The sequence below is a fragment of the Marmota marmota genome, unplaced genomic scaffold (genome assembly GCF_001458135.2).
Source record: "Marmota marmota marmota unplaced genomic scaffold, marMar, whole genome shotgun sequence".
Lineage (NCBI taxonomy): Eukaryota > Metazoa > Chordata > Mammalia > Rodentia > Sciuridae > Marmota > Marmota marmota.
In genome coordinates, this window is record NW_026000243.1 from 6,023,034 (window position 1) to 6,041,299 (window position 18,266).

At 32.6% G+C, this 18,266-nt stretch overlaps 1 protein-coding gene across 7 annotated transcripts in view; it reads right to left on the reverse strand.

Moving 5' to 3' along the window:
* Arhgap32 (Rho GTPase activating protein 32) overlaps nt 1–18,266 on the reverse strand; it is a 296,976-nt gene that overhangs the window by 74,524 nt on the left and 204,186 nt on the right. For all 7 annotated transcript variants that reach the window (XM_048796188.1, XM_048796187.1, XM_048796185.1 and 4 more), the window contains 4 exons: nt 6,778–6,915; nt 4,357–4,449; nt 2,994–3,116; nt 1,096–1,173 (listed from right to left, as the gene is read on the reverse strand). In XM_048796188.1, the coding sequence (XP_048652145.1) occupies nt 1,096–1,173; nt 2,994–3,116; nt 4,357–4,449; nt 6,778–6,915 (432 nt within the window). The remainder of the gene's footprint in view (nt 1–1,095; nt 1,174–2,993; nt 3,117–4,356; nt 4,450–6,777; nt 6,916–18,266) is intronic.

Sequence of the window (18,266 nt, forward strand, 5' to 3'; positions counted from 1 at the left end):
GAAACAGAGACACAGATCATTAAATAATTTGCCCAAGATAATACATGATTATAGTTCAGGCAATTTGACTCCGGACCCCACAACTAACTCCTATAGTATACTGTTTTAAATGGTATTAACGTTCATTTATAAAATACATTTTATAAACAGTTAATAATCAGGATTTTTAAATATGTCAAGCTCAAAATATTTATATACTAGTAATCAAATTTCTGACTTTGTAGTGAAAGTGGTTTACTTGTGCAGCATTTCACAATACTTTTATGGGGAAACCACACACACACACATACACACCATGGATTAAGAACATAATTTTAAAGCATTTTCAGAGTCTCCTTTATGGACAATTTTAAAAGAGAAAAGAAACCCCATTCCATTCTATGAAAATTAGTCCCAAGTTAATTTAAAAGATGCCATTGTAAAGTCTTAAATTAAACAATTTACATGTATATGGAAAATATAAATGAGAAGACTTTAGATTCTACTGTTGTTCTGTAATACAGTAAGTTTCTAACAAGAGTTATAATGATTTTTATAGAAAAATTTTATCAAACTGACTTATTTTTAATAAGTATATTTTAAAAAGAAAATATACATGAATGATGATTTAAAACTAACCCTAAGCTGGGTGCTGTGGTCCAAGCCTATAATCCCAGCAGCTTCCCGGGAGGCTGAGGCAGGAGGATTGGGAGTTCAAAACCAGCCTCAGCAAAAGCAAGGTACTAAGCAAATCAGTGAGACCCTGTCTCTAAGTAAAAATACAAAACAGGGCTTGGGATGTGGCTCAGTGGTTGAGTGCCCTTGAGTTCACTCCCTAGGACACCGCCTCCCCCACTTCCCAGAAAAAAACAAATTAATACTAAAAGCAGCTCTCAGGCCTGAGACCCTGCTCACACTGGTAGAATGATAAAGAAGGGGGAGAAAACAAAACAAAACCACAAAAGCAACTTGACAAGGAAATCCAGGTTTAATGCCATTTAAAGACAATATTTCTGATGACAAAGTCCACTTGCAGTATACCTTAGAAATAGGATTCTTAATGACATACAGATAAGTGTTCTTAGAATTTTTCCACACCTAATTTTTGTTGCTTACCTGAAATCCATGCTTGCCTCTCCACCATGTACTTAACACTTTGGGGGGCATATCAATAACGGAAACAATGTCTCCCACCTAAAAGAATCAAAATTTTAGTAAAATTGTTTTAGTTCAATTTTAAATCAATTGCTATACCTAGAGTTTAAATTTGAACTGCACAAAAGGACAGAGTACTATTTTATGCTCTGGCTAATAATTTCTGGAAAAATATATTACCTCTTTTAAAGTAATTTAATAATCTTACTTTTTGCTAAGGAAAGTTCTAAAAAAATGTTAAGCAACACAAAAACTGTGATCTTAGTAACTCATATGCAGTAATGTCAGAAAGCTAGATTTTAGATGAAGATTTTTTTTAATGCTAGGTATCATATCATTATCATCAGTTATGCTTTAAAATACTGACTCCTATGTATATTGGGTTGGACTATACCATGGTGCAAAAGTGATATGCACTTGGTAGAAACTGTGCTTCAAATTTTGAATTTTGATTATTTCCCAGGCTAGTAATATGTATAATACTCTTCTGTGATACTGTGTAACATGGAGCCACAGCTCCAATCAGTCATGTCACAAGGGCAGACAACTGAGAAACTACAATGCCCTTGTTGCTAAGCCAGGATGTTCAGTAGGTTAGGCATGTTTGATATATTTTTAACTTAACAGTATTTTCAACTTAAAATGGGTTCAGTGGGGTATAACCCCATGCTAAGTTGTAGAACTTGTGTACTTTGTAACCACTGTCACTGGAAGCAATGAGACTCACAGAAGTTTCAAATACTCATATTTAAAACAATAATACCATTAATGTTACCATTATGTTACCATGTGCAAGCCATTATACTGATATATCTTTTTTAATCATATAGGAAAGGCCCAAGCTGGATTGTTCTTAGTAAGTACAAAATGTGATGACAATTCCACTCCTTTCAACAACCCACTATAGTCCAACACTCCACTATAGACCTAACTTTCTTCATTGTAAAAAGCAAGCTAGTGAGTTTACATGAATATTTTAATTATAATAATTAAGTAATATATTTCATAGAAGTTATATTCCTCCATCAAAACAAGTGCTATTATCTATGAAAAACAAAGTTTAATACTTAAGAGCACTATAAATAATATACACATTTTTAGGAACCTACATATTTACTCTGACTTCTCAAGTCATGACTAAGCCATCTTCATAGTCATATTTGCTAAGAGATATGATATCTTTGAAGACCTGCATTTCTTTCTGTACAGAACCTAAGAGTGTAGTTTGAAAACCATTCAGAAGCTACACAGTAAAAACTGATACTCTTCTATCTTAAACTGAATAACTGTTAGCATTTGTCTTTTATCACCTGAGACATAGTTTTAGAGGAAGAAATGTAATTCCCCTCTCCTTTTGCATCTGATCAAGAAATATTCATTCACCCTCCATCTGGTCCTTTAACTCAATCTTTAAACAAACATTTTTAAAAGGTATTACTGGGTATCACTGCTTTTATGCACTAAAAGCACAAAGAAAGATATTGCTATCAAGAGGTCCACTGAAACAAACAGGAGGAAAACTATGATTAAATGTAATAACTGATATGTCATAGATAGTTAAGCCATGAAAGCTTTTCTGAATGACATTCATTCCAGCTTTTGGGGGTGTTATCTGCATGCAGTAAGGTGAGGGATACCAAGGATGGCTTTCTAGAAGAAATGAGAGATGTTGAAGCTGAGTGTTAAAGGATGGACATGATCATTTAAACAAAAATAGAAAAGTTTCCAGGCCAAAAGATAAAGGACTTCAGAAATACCTGGTGCTTTTAATTTATTAAAATTAAGTAAATGATTAAAACACTTAAGCAGGAGGCTAGAAAGGTAATGGGGACTAAAGAACAAAATACATAATTATTTACCTCTAATGTCAATTCATCTGGAGCCCGAGCAGTGTACCTCTTGATAACATGGGCAGCACCAACAGCAGGAGTGTTGATGGATGATTCCTCATGAACTAGAAGATGATTTCCCTTATTATCAATCTGTAATGAAGCATACATACTATGAGACGGTTAAAGACATGGAACCTGCACAAGTTTCTTTGACTACTTATAAAATATAATTCAATTTAATTTAGACAGATAATAATTCAAAGTCTTTTAAAAAACACAAATACCACTTATTAGATAGTTAATGTATGACAGTCATTGTGCTATGGCACTTAACATACATCATTTCAACACTATTTCAATGCTAAAGTTGGAAGAGGTTAAACAAAGAAAAAGTAATTCAATCTTTCACAAGATAGGAAAAAATAAATTACAAAAACACATAGTATATAATGGAAAAGTCAAGGTCAAGAGTACAATTGCTTTCAACAGTTCAGTATGCTTTCTACTTTCCTTCTTGTCTTCCCAATTTCTGTTGGGAGTAGAAAATACATAACTATGCAAATTAAGCACAAATATCTAACATATTTACAGGATAATGTTTCTTTTTTTATTTTTTCAAAAAATAAATGACAGCGGAATGTATTACAATTCTTACTACACATATACAGCATAATTCTTCCTATCTCTGGTCTTTTTATAAATATTTATTTTTTAGTTGTAGTTGGATACAATACCTTTATTTTATTTATTTTTATATGGTGATGAGGTTCGAACCCAGGGCCTCACATGTGCTAGTCAAGTGCTCTACTGCTGAGCCACAACCCCAGCCCCTACAGGATAATGTTTCACTCAATATACTCTTAAATCAGACCCTTTAAAATAGCTATTACTTGTTTGTAAATAAGTGAAAAACATTTTTAATTATTAGCTGGGCAAGGTGGTGCTCATCTGTAACCACAGCAACTTGAGAAGCTAAGGCAGAATAGCAAGCTCAAAGCCAGCCTCAGTAACTTAACAAGATTTTGTCTCAAAATAAAAAATAAAATGGGTTAGGAATGCAGCTCAATGGTAAAAGCACCCCCAGTTTCAATTCCCTTTACCACAAAATTCAATTATTAAGTAAACTAAAAAAATATATAGTTTGCTCAATGTGAACACTAATACTCTGAATACCAAAAAAGTATCAAGATTCATAAAATACATTAAAACTCATTTCACAAATTATCAAAGGAGACTTGAGATGAAAAACATTTTATGCATCACATATCCATCCTCCCAGATGAGAACTCCACTTCTTTTGATTATTGATACTTAACTATCAAATTAATATTAAATTTCTTAAGTAAATAACTTTAAATTAAATTTTCATAAGAAGTGAATTAGGTAATACCTCCATCCAAGTAAGGGCAGGCCCACAATTGATCTTGTTACCAGCAATAGCTGAAAGGCGTGACAGGTAAGCCATGAGCATCTGAGTAACTGACTGCAAAGAAAAAGTTCAGTATAACTCACAGGAAAGATACTGTACTCTCTGGCAGAGAAACTCTGAAGTGAACTGTTTATTGGTGGGGTAGAGGTGTGTTTACAGATCTTGAAGCATTTTAATGGTTACAGAGGATTTCACAGAGGACTGCCACTGAAACTGTGGGCACTGACATAATGATTCAGACCCAGGGCTTCAACTTTTTACCCCTTATCATCAATGGTTATGTCATTCTACAACATTAGAAGTTATTTACTGCTCTATTTTTGTATTGAAAATGTAAAAAAAAATGTTTATTACAGATCCATATTTGATTATTCTGCCTAGCTTTCCCCCGATTTCCAGAAACCCTATTCTCCAAGACTCTCTATAATCTTCCATGCCTGTGCCAGGTAGGAGCAGCCATGTTTATGAATGATCCTACCCCATGGAATAGCACATTGTCCATGAAATTTTAGAGTCTGAGAAAAATGAAGAAATAAGCAGAGATGGGAAATGAATATGGAGACTTCTAGGTTTTCTATAGTAAGAAGCAATCTTTGTGATTTTAAGACATCCCTAAGCCTCTAATGCAGGATCAGTCCCTCCATGACTGATGATGGCTCTTCTTGCCCTATCTACTTAAACTGCCTTGGAATTAATTTTAAATTTAAAATTACTTCCTCTTAGGATTTGTAACTGCAGCTCAAAAGTCTAATGCTTGTTCTTTTGAGGAAAAAAAGAATCTGCTTCTTGTTCTATGGATAGTTATAGGATTTTTCTCTATGTTTTGACATCCTAAAATTTCACTACTATGAGACGGTTAAAGACATGGAACCTGCACAAGCTTCTTGGTGTGTGAGTCCTTTTGCTCATTATATGGTAGCACTCATGGGCCCTCTGAATCTGAAAATATTGTTTTCTTTATTTATGGGGAAGTTTTTATATTATTTTTTATTTCTTCCTATCTGATTTGTTCTCCTATAATCCCTATTAGTAGGAACTGCTCTGGATCCATCTCCACAATTTTCAACTATACTCTCAAAACTTTTTAATTTTTTGTCCCTTTCAGGACAATATTCTTTTTTTAAAAGTTAAATGTTAGTTATATTTTTGTTTAGTACAGATACAAATAATTTACAGCTAATAGAATAGATAACGCAAGAGGTAAAGCTTATAGCCCTTTTTGATATTGTTTTTTAAAACTAATCCAGCCATCTTAACCTAATATTCTTTTAATAATAATACTTCATAAAGTGCCCATTGTTTGTAAATAACTTATTTCTCAAGCACTATTGTTTTTCATGTTAACAATCAGTTAGATAAAATATTTCCTTTTATTTAGAATTTTGCATTTGGAAAGTTGTACTTGAACATCCCTAACTCCATACTCCAAATCAACAGTACCTCTTTATGTTCTACCCCCTAAACAGCTTTCTATTCAAACAAATCCAATGCTTTATACACATTGTTACCACCTTAAAATTCCCTTGTCAGGACCATATTCTTATAAATGACTTGACTTGACCTCAAGCTCACTAACTCTCTCTTTAGATATTTTCATTTTATATGTACTTCAGTTATTCAGATTGGTTATTATTAAAATTAAAAGATCATATGTTCTTTTCCAAAGTTTCTGATTATCTAATTTTACAAAAATCTGTCCTTATTCATGGATATTATAATTCACTTCCCCTCAGAGGACAGTAATCATACATTCAAAGGCCTTCTTCTCAGTTATATTCTGTTCACTCAGTACTTGCATGTAAAACTTCTAATTTACCTACCTTCTAGAATCATCCTATATGGGTTTTAGGCTATATTTTCTGTTCCCATAAATCTTATTCCACCTACTTTCAAAGACTCCTCCCAATTTTTGACTCCCAAAAGAATTTTTTGTTGACTAATGCTATAAAGAATTTCTTTTCTTTTAAATTAAAAAAAAAAAAACTTTTTTTTTTTTTGCTAGAAATATTTAGCAGGAATGGAAACATGTGCACACACAACCTGCCATTATAAACTAATCAAACAGCTCTGTTTGAATGTAGATTTTCTGTTTACCAGGAAGTAAACATTTTTAATTTTTCATGTTCTCATGTGCTATTTGAAGAATGGTTGCTAACATATAATGCCTGTTTACATATTATCATTATGAGGACTTTCTCCCTTATAAAATTATACACTGAACCAACTCTAACTATAAACATCCTACTAATGTTTCTGTTATGAAATAGAAATGATATGTAATCCCAGGAATGACTCTAAGTGCTCAACATAAACTTTTATTTAGTATACAGACAAAAGTTTCTACTAATTCATATATAATATGTAGTGATCACTTCTGCTTACCTCTGGACTGTCCTTAAGACTGTCAGAACGGGGAAGCTCTGAGAGCTGGGAGAATCTTCGGTCATAAATACAGAGATGAAGATGTTTATCAAGTACCCGAAAATCTTCATAACTTCTTTTAACAATCCAGCTTTTGCCCTATGGGTAGGGAAGAAACACTCCTATAATCGATCTTTATCTGGAAATGCTTTGGTATCAGGCCTTATTTTATAATGGTAGTTTATTCCTGAGACTTTATACTTTCTTTTTTTTTTCCTTTTTTTAAATTTCTTACCTACATGACAATAGTGGAATGCATTACAATCATAATTATCCATTCACAACACCATTTTTCATAACTCTATAAAGTATATAAAGTATGTCCACTCAAAATTATGCCATTATACATGAGCTCTCGAGACTTTATACTTTCTAATAAGAAGTTTCTATTAACTCAATAGTAAATAGTTAAACTCCAAAACACTCTAGTGAATTATATTATACTGAAAGGTCAATAATGGAAAATAAGATAGAATTTTCCATTAACCCTCTTCCTACTACTGGTCAAAGTCCAAAGACTCTGTTTGAGAATAAATGTTAGGTAGTGAAATAGTGCATGACTTTAAACCTATGGGAAAAAAACATAAAATAACTCTGGGTCAGCGAATACTTCCTCAAATTAAAGAAAAATAAAATCAGTTGATTGACTAGTTATTACAAACATTTTCTATTACTGAGACTGGAAATATACTCAAAATCAAAACTATAAAACTATACTTCTGGTAAGGTATTAATTCCAGACTATATAGGATTACCAAGCAACTTAATAGCAAAGAATAATAATCTGATTTTAAAATGGGCAACAGACTAAACAAATATTTCTCAAAAGAAGACATACAACTGTCCAACAGGTTTATAAAGAAATGGTCAATATTACTAATCATCAGGGAAATATAAGTAAAAAGTATAAAAAGATACATCAATTCAATTAGAATGTCTATTATTAAAAAGACAGAAGACAACAAGTTCTGGTAAAGATGTGGAGAAAGGGGGACACCTGTATACTGTTAGTGGAAATATAATTAGTATAGCCATTATATAAAACTATGGAGGTTCATCAAAAAATTAAAATAGATTTACTATATGGTTTGACATTCCCATAGCCTATCAGGTATATATCCTATGTATTTTACATACATATCAAAATGTCAAAGAAATACTTGCACTCCCATATTCCATTGTAGTACTATGCACAATAGTCACAAAACAATTTAAGTGTCCATCCATGGATGAATAGATTTTAAAAATGTGATATATATATATATATATATATATATACACACACACACACTCACACACACACACAATTAAAGATTAATTCAGCCCCACAAGAGAAGAAAATTCTGTCATTTGTAACAGTAAGTATGAACTTGAAGAACATTATGCTGAGAGAAATAAACCAGGCCAAAAGAAAAAAAAACACACCTCATGTTCTCACTTATATGTGGAATCTCAACAATGAAACTCAGAGAAACAGAGAATAGAACGGTGATTACCAGAGACTGGTGGGAGAGGGGTTTTAGAAAGAATGGAGAGATATTTGAAAACAGGATGAAGTTGTAGCTATACAGGAGGAATAAATGCTAAGTATTTAGGGTGAAATAAACAAAAAACTCAGAATGAAATCATTTAATTAAAAAGGTTGGTTTTGTTTCCTTGGGACAGTCCTCCTATACAGATATTTAAAATAAATTTTTAAAAAGGTTTTAAAATACATTGTTTTATGCTTTGTATTTATTTGACCAGTCAACTTTTAGCTCATTTTGGCTTTGTCTTACCAAGTATCATATGAAAATGTGAAGCAGCATGAAAATAATATTGATTCAGTTACGTTTCAGAAATGATCATGTTTGTCAGATTGCAAAATCATGTTGTATTTCTGGTTTCTGATCTGGCATAAAAGAAACTTAAAAGTCACCATTCCAAATAAAAGCTGAAAAAAACTGAAAACCAACAAATCTTAGCTGCATTACAGGGCAAACTGCTGTCCCTCAAATTGGGGAAAGACAGGTGAATACAGAGAATCATAACCATTATAACTGGAGTAGAAATCCACCAGCATAAAAATCTATGGATAGACTTTTACCAGAGATGGAGTAGGAGAACTTAAACTGTAATTGATAAGTTTCTGGAGGTTCAGGGATGACAAGACTGAGTCAAAACTCCAGGGAGTTCAGTCTCCGGGAGGAATCATATGCCTTGGTGAATCTTACCTTCAGAAGCTCTACCAGGTCCTCACAATGAATATCAGAAAAATCTCCTCAGTTTCCAGTAAGGGGAGGGGAAAAGGAACTCTTGGAAGATGCCAGAGTATTTACATTCTTTTCAACAAGGCCTGCCCTCAGAAGAAACTGTCTTTCTGTAGCCTGATCTGTTGGGGTTTTATTAGTGCCTAAATTACTTGAGGGAAAGGTGAATCCCCACTCCATCTGAAAACCAACAGTAGGGGAACCCTGAACTCCATCCAGCTCACTCTAGTAATACTGTCCACTTGCTGGGAAGGGAACTGATCAGCACATGGCCACAGTTCATGAGCACAGGCTCACTAAAAGAATGAGACCTAACCACAAGATTATAGAATGCTTCTCTTCCCCTCAATACCTTACCACCAGGACACTAAAGGTTTCCTTACTGCAATTCCTTTCATCTAGTATGTCTACCTTTCAACAAAGAAGTACAAAGTAAATGAAAAGGGGAAAAAAGGTTTCAAGAGAATGAACAAGTATCAACAAGATTCAGATATGGCAGAAATGTTGTAATTACCAAACCAGGAATTTAAAAGAACTATGATTAGTATGCTAGGGGCTTTAAAGGAAAAAGTAGACAAAAATGCACAAACAGATTTCTGATATAAGCAGAAAATGGGAAATTCTAGCAAAGAATCAAAAAGAAATGCTAGAGACCAAAAATACTGTAACAGAAATGAAGAATATCTCTGAGACACTTGTAACATCTTTGAGATTGGACACAGGTGAGGAAAGAATTTCTGTGTTTGAAGATATCCAAAACTAAGAAGTAAAGGGAAAAAGACTGGGGAAAAGACACAGACTACCCAGAGATGGTGGAGAAACTACAAAAGGTGTAAAAATTGCCTCACAGGAAAATCAGACACAGAAGAAATACAGAAAGGAGCAAAAGTAATATTTGAAGCAATCATGACTAAGTATTTCTCCCAACTAATGTAGACACCAAACCACAGACCCTGGAAACTCAGAGAATACAAAGCAATCAAATGTCAACCTAGGCATACCAAATTCAAACTTGAGAAAATCCAAAATAAAGAAAACATCCTGAAAGAAGTCAGAGGAAAAATCTACCTTAGCTAGAGGAGCAAAGACAGGAATAACATCCAGCTTATCCTCAGAAACCATGGAAACAAAAAATAGTGTGGCATAAAATAATTAAAGAGTTGAGAGAAAAACCCCCACCAACTTAGAATTCTGTATCCTATCAAATTATCCTTCAAAATTGGAGAAAAGACTTCATCAAACAAAAATTCGAGAAAAGTTGCAGACAGTATACATGCCTTTCAAGAAATGCTAGAAGTTCTTCAGATGGAAGAAAATTATATAAGTAAGAAATCTATGTTACATAAAAAAAGATACTGGAGAAGGAATAAGTAGAAGTAAAATAAACTTTTGTTTTATTTATTCTTAATTGAGCTAACAGATAAGAATCTGTTCAAAATAATAAAAGTAATGTGTTTATTCATGTATATATGTAGAGGGTGCAAGTATATATGCTTATGTATACATGCTTTATAAAAGTGAAATAATGACAGTGAAGATAAAAGGGATGGGAGAGAGGGATTAGGACTATACTAAGTGAAGTACTTGTACAGTCTGTAAAGCATAATACAATTATTTGAAAGAAAAACTGAATTAGTTATAAGTGTATATTGAAAAATCCACAGCAACAACTAAGGGAAGTTTTTAAAATATATAATTGATAATGCTAAGTAAGGAGAAGGAGAAGAAATGGAGTCATATAAATTGCTCAAGTTTTTATAAACATGAAACTGAAGTAGATCTAAGTGTTCTCACCACACACACACACACACACACACACACACAAAACAAGGTGAGGTGATGTATATGTTAACTACCCTGATTGTGATAATGATTTCAGAATGCATATGCACATGAAAACATGTTCTATGTCTTAAATATACACAATTTTTTATTTGCCCATCATACCACAGAAAAGATGGGGAAGAGAGAAGAAAAAAGCATAGGAAAAGGGCAACAAATAGAAAACAATAATAAATATGGTAGATATTAATCCAGCTATATCAATAACCACTTTAAATATCAATGGTCTAGCACATCAATTAAAATACTGAGATTATTCGATTGGATCAAAAACAAGATAAAAACCACTTTATCCACAAGAAGCTCACTTTAAATATAAGACACAGTCCAATGCAGAGGGGCACAACTATAATCCCAGCAACTTGGCAGGCTGAAGCAGAAGAATGCAAGTTTAAGGCAAGTCTTGGCAACTTAGGGAGACCCTGTCTCAAAATAAAAAGAGAAGGGGCTGAGGTTGTGGCTCAGTGGTAGAAGGCTCTGCATAGCATATTCGAGGCACTGGGTTCAGTACTCAACATCACATAAAAATAAATAAAATAAAGATATTGTGTCCATCTACAACTAAAAAATATTTTAAAAAATAAATAAAATGAGCAGAGGATATAGCTCAGTAGTAGATCATGCCTAGATTTGATCCCCAGTACTGCAATCAAACCATCAATCACACAAATAGACTGAAAGAACGAAATGGATAAAGGTATACCATGCTAACACTAACTTTAAAAAACAAGAGTAGCTGTATATATCTCAGACAGAACAGTCTTCAGAGCAGAAACATTATGAGGAATAAAGAAAGGTGATAATGATAAAGGATCGACATTCTAAGAAAAACTTAACAATCCTTATTGTTAAAAGCAGAGCATAAGAATACTATGAGGCCAAACTTAAGAGAACTGCAAGGGGAAATAGACAATTCCACTATCATAGCTGAAGACTTTACCAATACTATGTCAGAAATGGATAGATCTACCAAGAAGAAACTCTGCAAGGACTTAGTTGACTCAATAGCACCATAAATCAATAGGACCTACTTGACATCTGTGGACTACTTAACAGCAGCAGATTATACATGCACCTCAGATTCACCTGGAATATTCATGAAGACAGACCACATTCTAGGGCATAAACAGACTATGACAAACTGAAAAGAATTGAGATATATATTGTCCACTGTCAGATCACATGGGACTAAACTAAAAATCAGTAACAGGAGGATAGTTGGAAAATTCCAAAATACTTACAAATTAAATAACACACTTCTGAATAAAACATGAGAAAAGAAGAAATCTCCAGAGAAACTACTAAACATTTTGAACTAAATGAACACAAAAATATATCCAAATTATCCAAATTTGTGTGATGCAGTGAAAGTAGTGCTTAAAGATAAATGTATAACACTGAATGCATATATTAGAGAAGAAGAAACATCTAAAATAAACCATTTCAGCTTCACATAAGGAAACTAGAAAAAGAAAAGCAAATTAAATCCAAAGTAAGCTGAAGGGAAAAAAGTGTAAAAATTAGAGCAGAAATCAGTAAAACTGAAAATAGAAAATCAATAGAGAAAATAAACAAAACCAAAAGCTGATTCTTCAAAAATATTGATTTGACACACTTATAGCCAAGTTAACTAAAAAGGGAGGAGATTAAAAATAGCAGAAATGAGAGAGGGACATCACTACAAATAACATTAAAAAGGAAACAATATTATGAACAACTCTATACCTGGAAATTTGATGACGTAGAAGAAATGGACCAATTCTTTGAAAGACACAAACATGCCAAACTCATACAAGAAGAAATAAGACAATCTAAATAGGCCTATTTCTATTTAATAAACTGAATCAACATTTAACAGATTTCCCAAACAGAAAGCAACAAACCCTGATGGATTCACTAGCAAATGCTACTAAATATCTAAAGAAGAAATTATACCAATTATCTACAACCTCTTTCAGAAGTAAGCAGAGGAAATACTTCCTAACTCATTGTGCAAGGCTAACATTACCCTTATTACTAAACCAGAAAGATAAAAATGCAGAGAACTCTTAAAACTCAACAGTAAGAAAAAGAACTCAATTTTAAAAAAAATTAGGCAAGAGATCTGGACACCTCACCAAAGAAAATCTACAGATGGCAAATAAATAAACATACAAAAATTGCTCGACATTCTATTACATTAGGGAATTGCATATTAAAACAACAAGATACCTATTAGAATGGCCAAAATACAAAACACTGACAATAACAGATACTGGTAAGGATGTGGAACCACAGGAATCCTCATTCATCGATGGTAGGAATGCAAGATGGTACAGCTAATTTGAAGAGCATTTGGCAGCTTTGTAGAAACTGAACATACTCTTACCAGGCAAACCTGCAATTGGAATCCTTGATATTTACCAAAATGAATTGGAAACTTATGTTAGTACAAAATCCTGCATGCAGTTAATGCAAATTTATTCATAATTGCCAAAACCTGGAAGCAACTAAGATGTCCTTCAGTAGGTAAATGGATAAATAAATTGTAGTATATCCAAACAATGGCCCATTGTCTGGATATACTGCAATATATAATATAATTGGAAATGAGCACTCAAGCCACAAAAAGACAATAGAGGAATCTTAAATACCATTACTTAATAAAGGAAACCTATATGAAAAGGCTACATATCATATGACTTCAACTATGTGGTACACGTCATTATATATTTGTCCAAACCCATGGAACAGACAACTCAAAGAGTGAATGAACCCTAAGGTAAGCTATGAACTCTGGGTGATAATGACGTGTCAGTGTAGGTTCAAACACTGTTGTATGGGATGTTAACTCTTAAGTGTGTCAGGACATGGAATTCATGGGAACTCTCTGTACCTTCTGCTCAATTTTATTGTGAATATAAAACTGCTCTAACAATATATATTAACTTTTTTAAAAAATAAAGTATCCTTTCTTTCACCCAAACAGTCTTACTCAAAGAATAAACATAAAGAACTAACCATGTGAATGCCTCCAGAGCTCCAAAAATAAATGCTGGGGATTAGATTTCAAATGTATTTCCTCATATAACCATGAATGAACTTCTTTCAATTTCTTAAAAATATTTTTGTGCCAGTAAAAAGTCTGTTCTTATACATATTTTCATTTATAAAGTTAAAATCTTAACATATTACTTGAAAATTACTTAAAATGATTAAATTTACTGAGTAAAACTCTAAAAATAAACACCTTGTGCTTTAAGCCCCTAACTTGATTTTTTAGCACTTAACTTTAAATTTCAAATGTAAAAAATATATGCTTAGGTATCCAATTTCTAAACAGCTCAAATAAAGTAAATAATCAGAGTGTTTTAAATGATTAATAACTTTGAAAAGGAACAAAACTCTTTAATATATGCACTTGCCTCAATTTTATTTATTATGAATTTTTAATATTAATTACTATACCAAATACTATATCCAAGGGTAGCAAAAATAATTTTTTTATTTTGTTCTTTTTTAGATATATATAACAGCAGAGTATATTTTGACATATTATATACATGGACTATACCATTCCATTCTTGTGTTTGTACATGATGTAGAGTTTCACTGGTGGTATATTCATACATAAACATAGGAAAGTTATGTTCAGTTCATTCTGTTTTTCCTATCCCCATTCCCTCTCCTTTCCCTTTATTCCCTTTTGTCTAATCCAATGACCTTCTATTCTTCTCCCACCCCACACACCCCAACTTATTGTGTTTTAGTATCTGCAATATCAGAGAGAACATGGGCCTTTGATTTTTGAGGGACTGGCTTATTTCACTTAGCAAAAATCATAGGCAAAAATCATTCTTGACAAGGCTGAGGAATAAAGGTAAGAGAAAAGGAACCATCTGTTGTGCTTTCTGAGAACAGTCTTTGTCCTTGTCCTGAGAAATTTTTTTGTCTTGGGGAAATTACCTGAAAAATAACTAATGCTCTGTTATCTCCTTAAATGTATAAAGTTCAGTGAAAAGAGAGAAAAAGAGAACTGATTCAAATCCTAACCTCATCTAACCTTAAATTCAGAACCTTATGCGAATTATTAAACATCTGTGAGCAATAGTTTACCCATCTGTGAAATGGGAGTAACATCTATATTTCACAGAAGCTTTATAAAGTTTAAATAAAAATGCTGGCAATCTGCCTATGTATTTTGCTCATACACAGAGGCTGTTAACAGTTTCCCTGCTCCTGACATAACAGTATTTTCTAAATGGATACAGTTGAGAAGGAAAGATTTAATACCGAGGAATGCATTTCTGATGGTAGAATTTCAAGCATGGGAACATTGGAATATGGGAGATATTTTGAGACAAGGAAGCATTCCCTTGAAACCAACTGTTTTCCCCATCTACCATGACATAAAGGAACCTTGAGATTACAGTAAATACTTACAAAATAATCTACAGAAAAAATAAACTCTTAAATATTGATGAATTCTGGTTAAAATATAAAGGTAGTAAATACACATGAACTTGAATAAGAAAAATTAATGTCAATTAATCTAAAGTTGATAATGAAATGATAAAGTATTTTATTAAACAACAATTACTCATATAACAAAAAACTACACTCAGAGAAAGAAGAGATCAAAACAGGATTTTCATCAGGGCATGTATTTAAATAAATAGGTTTAAATTTGTCACTTTAAAATTAACACTTAAAAGCTCATGTTTACTTATTTTTGAAAGATAAAAAAGGCAGAAACCTCTCTCATGACATATTCTTGAATTTCCTAGGATTTTTAATAATTTTCACTACTTTCAAACTAAACACATTATTTCTTGTGAAGTACAGGATATGCAAAGAAAATAGCATGATTTTCAGAAAAGTAAACGGAATGAAAAGGACTCCTACCCAAAACACCATCAATACACAAACTAGATTGTGTTTCTTCATCCACAGAAATTTATTTGTTTGACACAACAGATACTTATAAGTAGAATGAAAAGATTAAAGAGGAAATAGCTGAGGCTATTTTATGATGCCTATATTAGTGAAGACAACTTATTCTAAATAATGATTAGTAGGAGAGGGAAGGAGTTGATTAAACAGGGCATTAATGATCTGTTCTTTAAGACATCTGACAGCGATTTATCCATGGTTAATATTCAGCTGAGACACACCTATACAGCTAAATTAGACTTGTGTGACTAGTATCTGTTCTAATGCTTTGGATTTGTGCTATACCAGTTGTTAAATATTTTTGTATTTCTAAGACTGTAGTCTCTTGGCCTGGAATTATATCCAGTTGGCTTGAACTAGCTCTAGAATGTAAGGCTCCACTGAAAGGTGTAGGGGGGAGGGGAGATCCTGTCTGCTGAAGTCATGACTTCGTCAGTTATATGCATTTCTTAAGTCTTCATTAACATTTGAGATATACTTAAAGATTTTAGAGTAGCTAAACCAAGTACAAATTATGTTATTAGAAAAACATTACAGCTGTGTTCAAATCCTGGAAAAAAACCTTCTCTTTAATTTCATGACCTTGTGGAAGGTATTAACATTTGTTGTCTTTATTTCATCTTCTGTAAAATGGAAACCAGACTATCTGCCTCACAGAGCTGTTTTAAGAATTAAAAGGAAGTGCTGCATGTCATAATATCTGTGTGCCAGATATTCAGATGATAAAAAAGTGCCTACTGAATTTGGGTCCATTCAGTGTGAAAGACAGTCTTTACATTTCTGGGTTCACAATTTAGAAAGAAGAAAAAATTTAAAGGGCAGACAAAAAGATATAATGAACGGTTCAAAAATAAGGTCTACTGAAAGTAGAATCACTTATCCTCCAGAAGGGAAAAAGATCTTAAGACATTTAATATGTCATCATCTAAGCTAACAGAACAAGAAAAGAGGAGGTTAAGATGAAGGAACAAGAAGTGTGGTTATATAAAAAGAATGTTAACTGTACATTATTAAAAATTAGAAGTTAGCAGAGATAAAACATGCGAATAAATAGCTTCTAGAACAGATAGATAACATCAGTGTTAACGGCCATCTTAATTGGAGACTGAGCAAGTTTTCAAATCTATTCTAGACTGAAAATTCCATTGAGAGACAGAAAAAAACTGGCAGGCAGGAAAATGAAGTCCTTAGAAGCTCCCACTGCTAATATGCCATATTAGCAGCTTAGGATAGCTACTACAGGACTTTAGACCTCATTTTCCCCATTTGCAAAATTAAGGGGTTTGCTTGTGAGTCTTAGTTATTAAAAAAATGATTTGGGCTTATAATAGGGCTTATGACTGATTACACACACACACACACACACACACACACACACCATGGGAATGCTTCAAAGATTACTTCGTGAGCCAGAGAAGAATAATAATGCTTATATTACTATTATAATATAAACATTATTATAATGTAGTAAATTACTACTTTGATGTAATAAATAGTACACCAAGCAATCTGCAATTTTTTAAGCAGCTGAACAGGATATTTACAACCAGGAAACTATCTAACATCTAGGTCACTAATATATGGAAGTACAATTGAGTAACAATTATAAATTCTAATGTATGTCCCAAACAGCATGTTTGCCTTTTAAGTGAAACAGCATAGATATTTTTGAGATTATGTTTTGCTAATGAGAATAAAAATATCTGCATTCTCTGAGCATATGGAAATAAATGGTGAGAAGAGATGCTAAAATGTGTTAGCTTGTACAGGAATTAATAAATTCATTCCTGACATACCAAACATGTACTCTAGAAAAAGATTTCCATTCATCTATTAGCAACAGTTTATCAGGACAGAATTTTTCAATATTTTCAACTAAAAAATCAATTTACCAATGTCCACATTCTCATTCTCTTAATAGAACCACACTTCAGGTCATCAAGGACCTATTGAGATTCTTCCATGACTTTTATTTCCTTACTTCTTTTCCCCCAGGTCTCATTAATCACCAGATCTTCCATTCACATTCAGCCTATCCACTTCTAGAATTAAATTTCCAGCTCAAAGGTACACAAATCATCAAGACTAAAGGGGTCTGTCACCTATCCACTAAAATGAAAGAGTAAAATACATGGAGGTACTGAATTTATAGTATCACCAACTTTCACTGCTTCTATAGCAAAGAGAAAATTCATAAGATTTACATTTACAGACCTGTTATTAAAACTTCACAATAAAAAATTACTAAGTATAGCATTTTATGAAATATGACATGAAATTTAGTAATTCAGAGAAAAAACTAACTTACTAAATACAGCATTTTATGAAATATGACATGAAATTTAGTAATTCAGAGTTGCCTACTCCTTCAAACTGAGATGACATGCAACAAAACATATATGAAAAATATGTGACTTTGATATATTT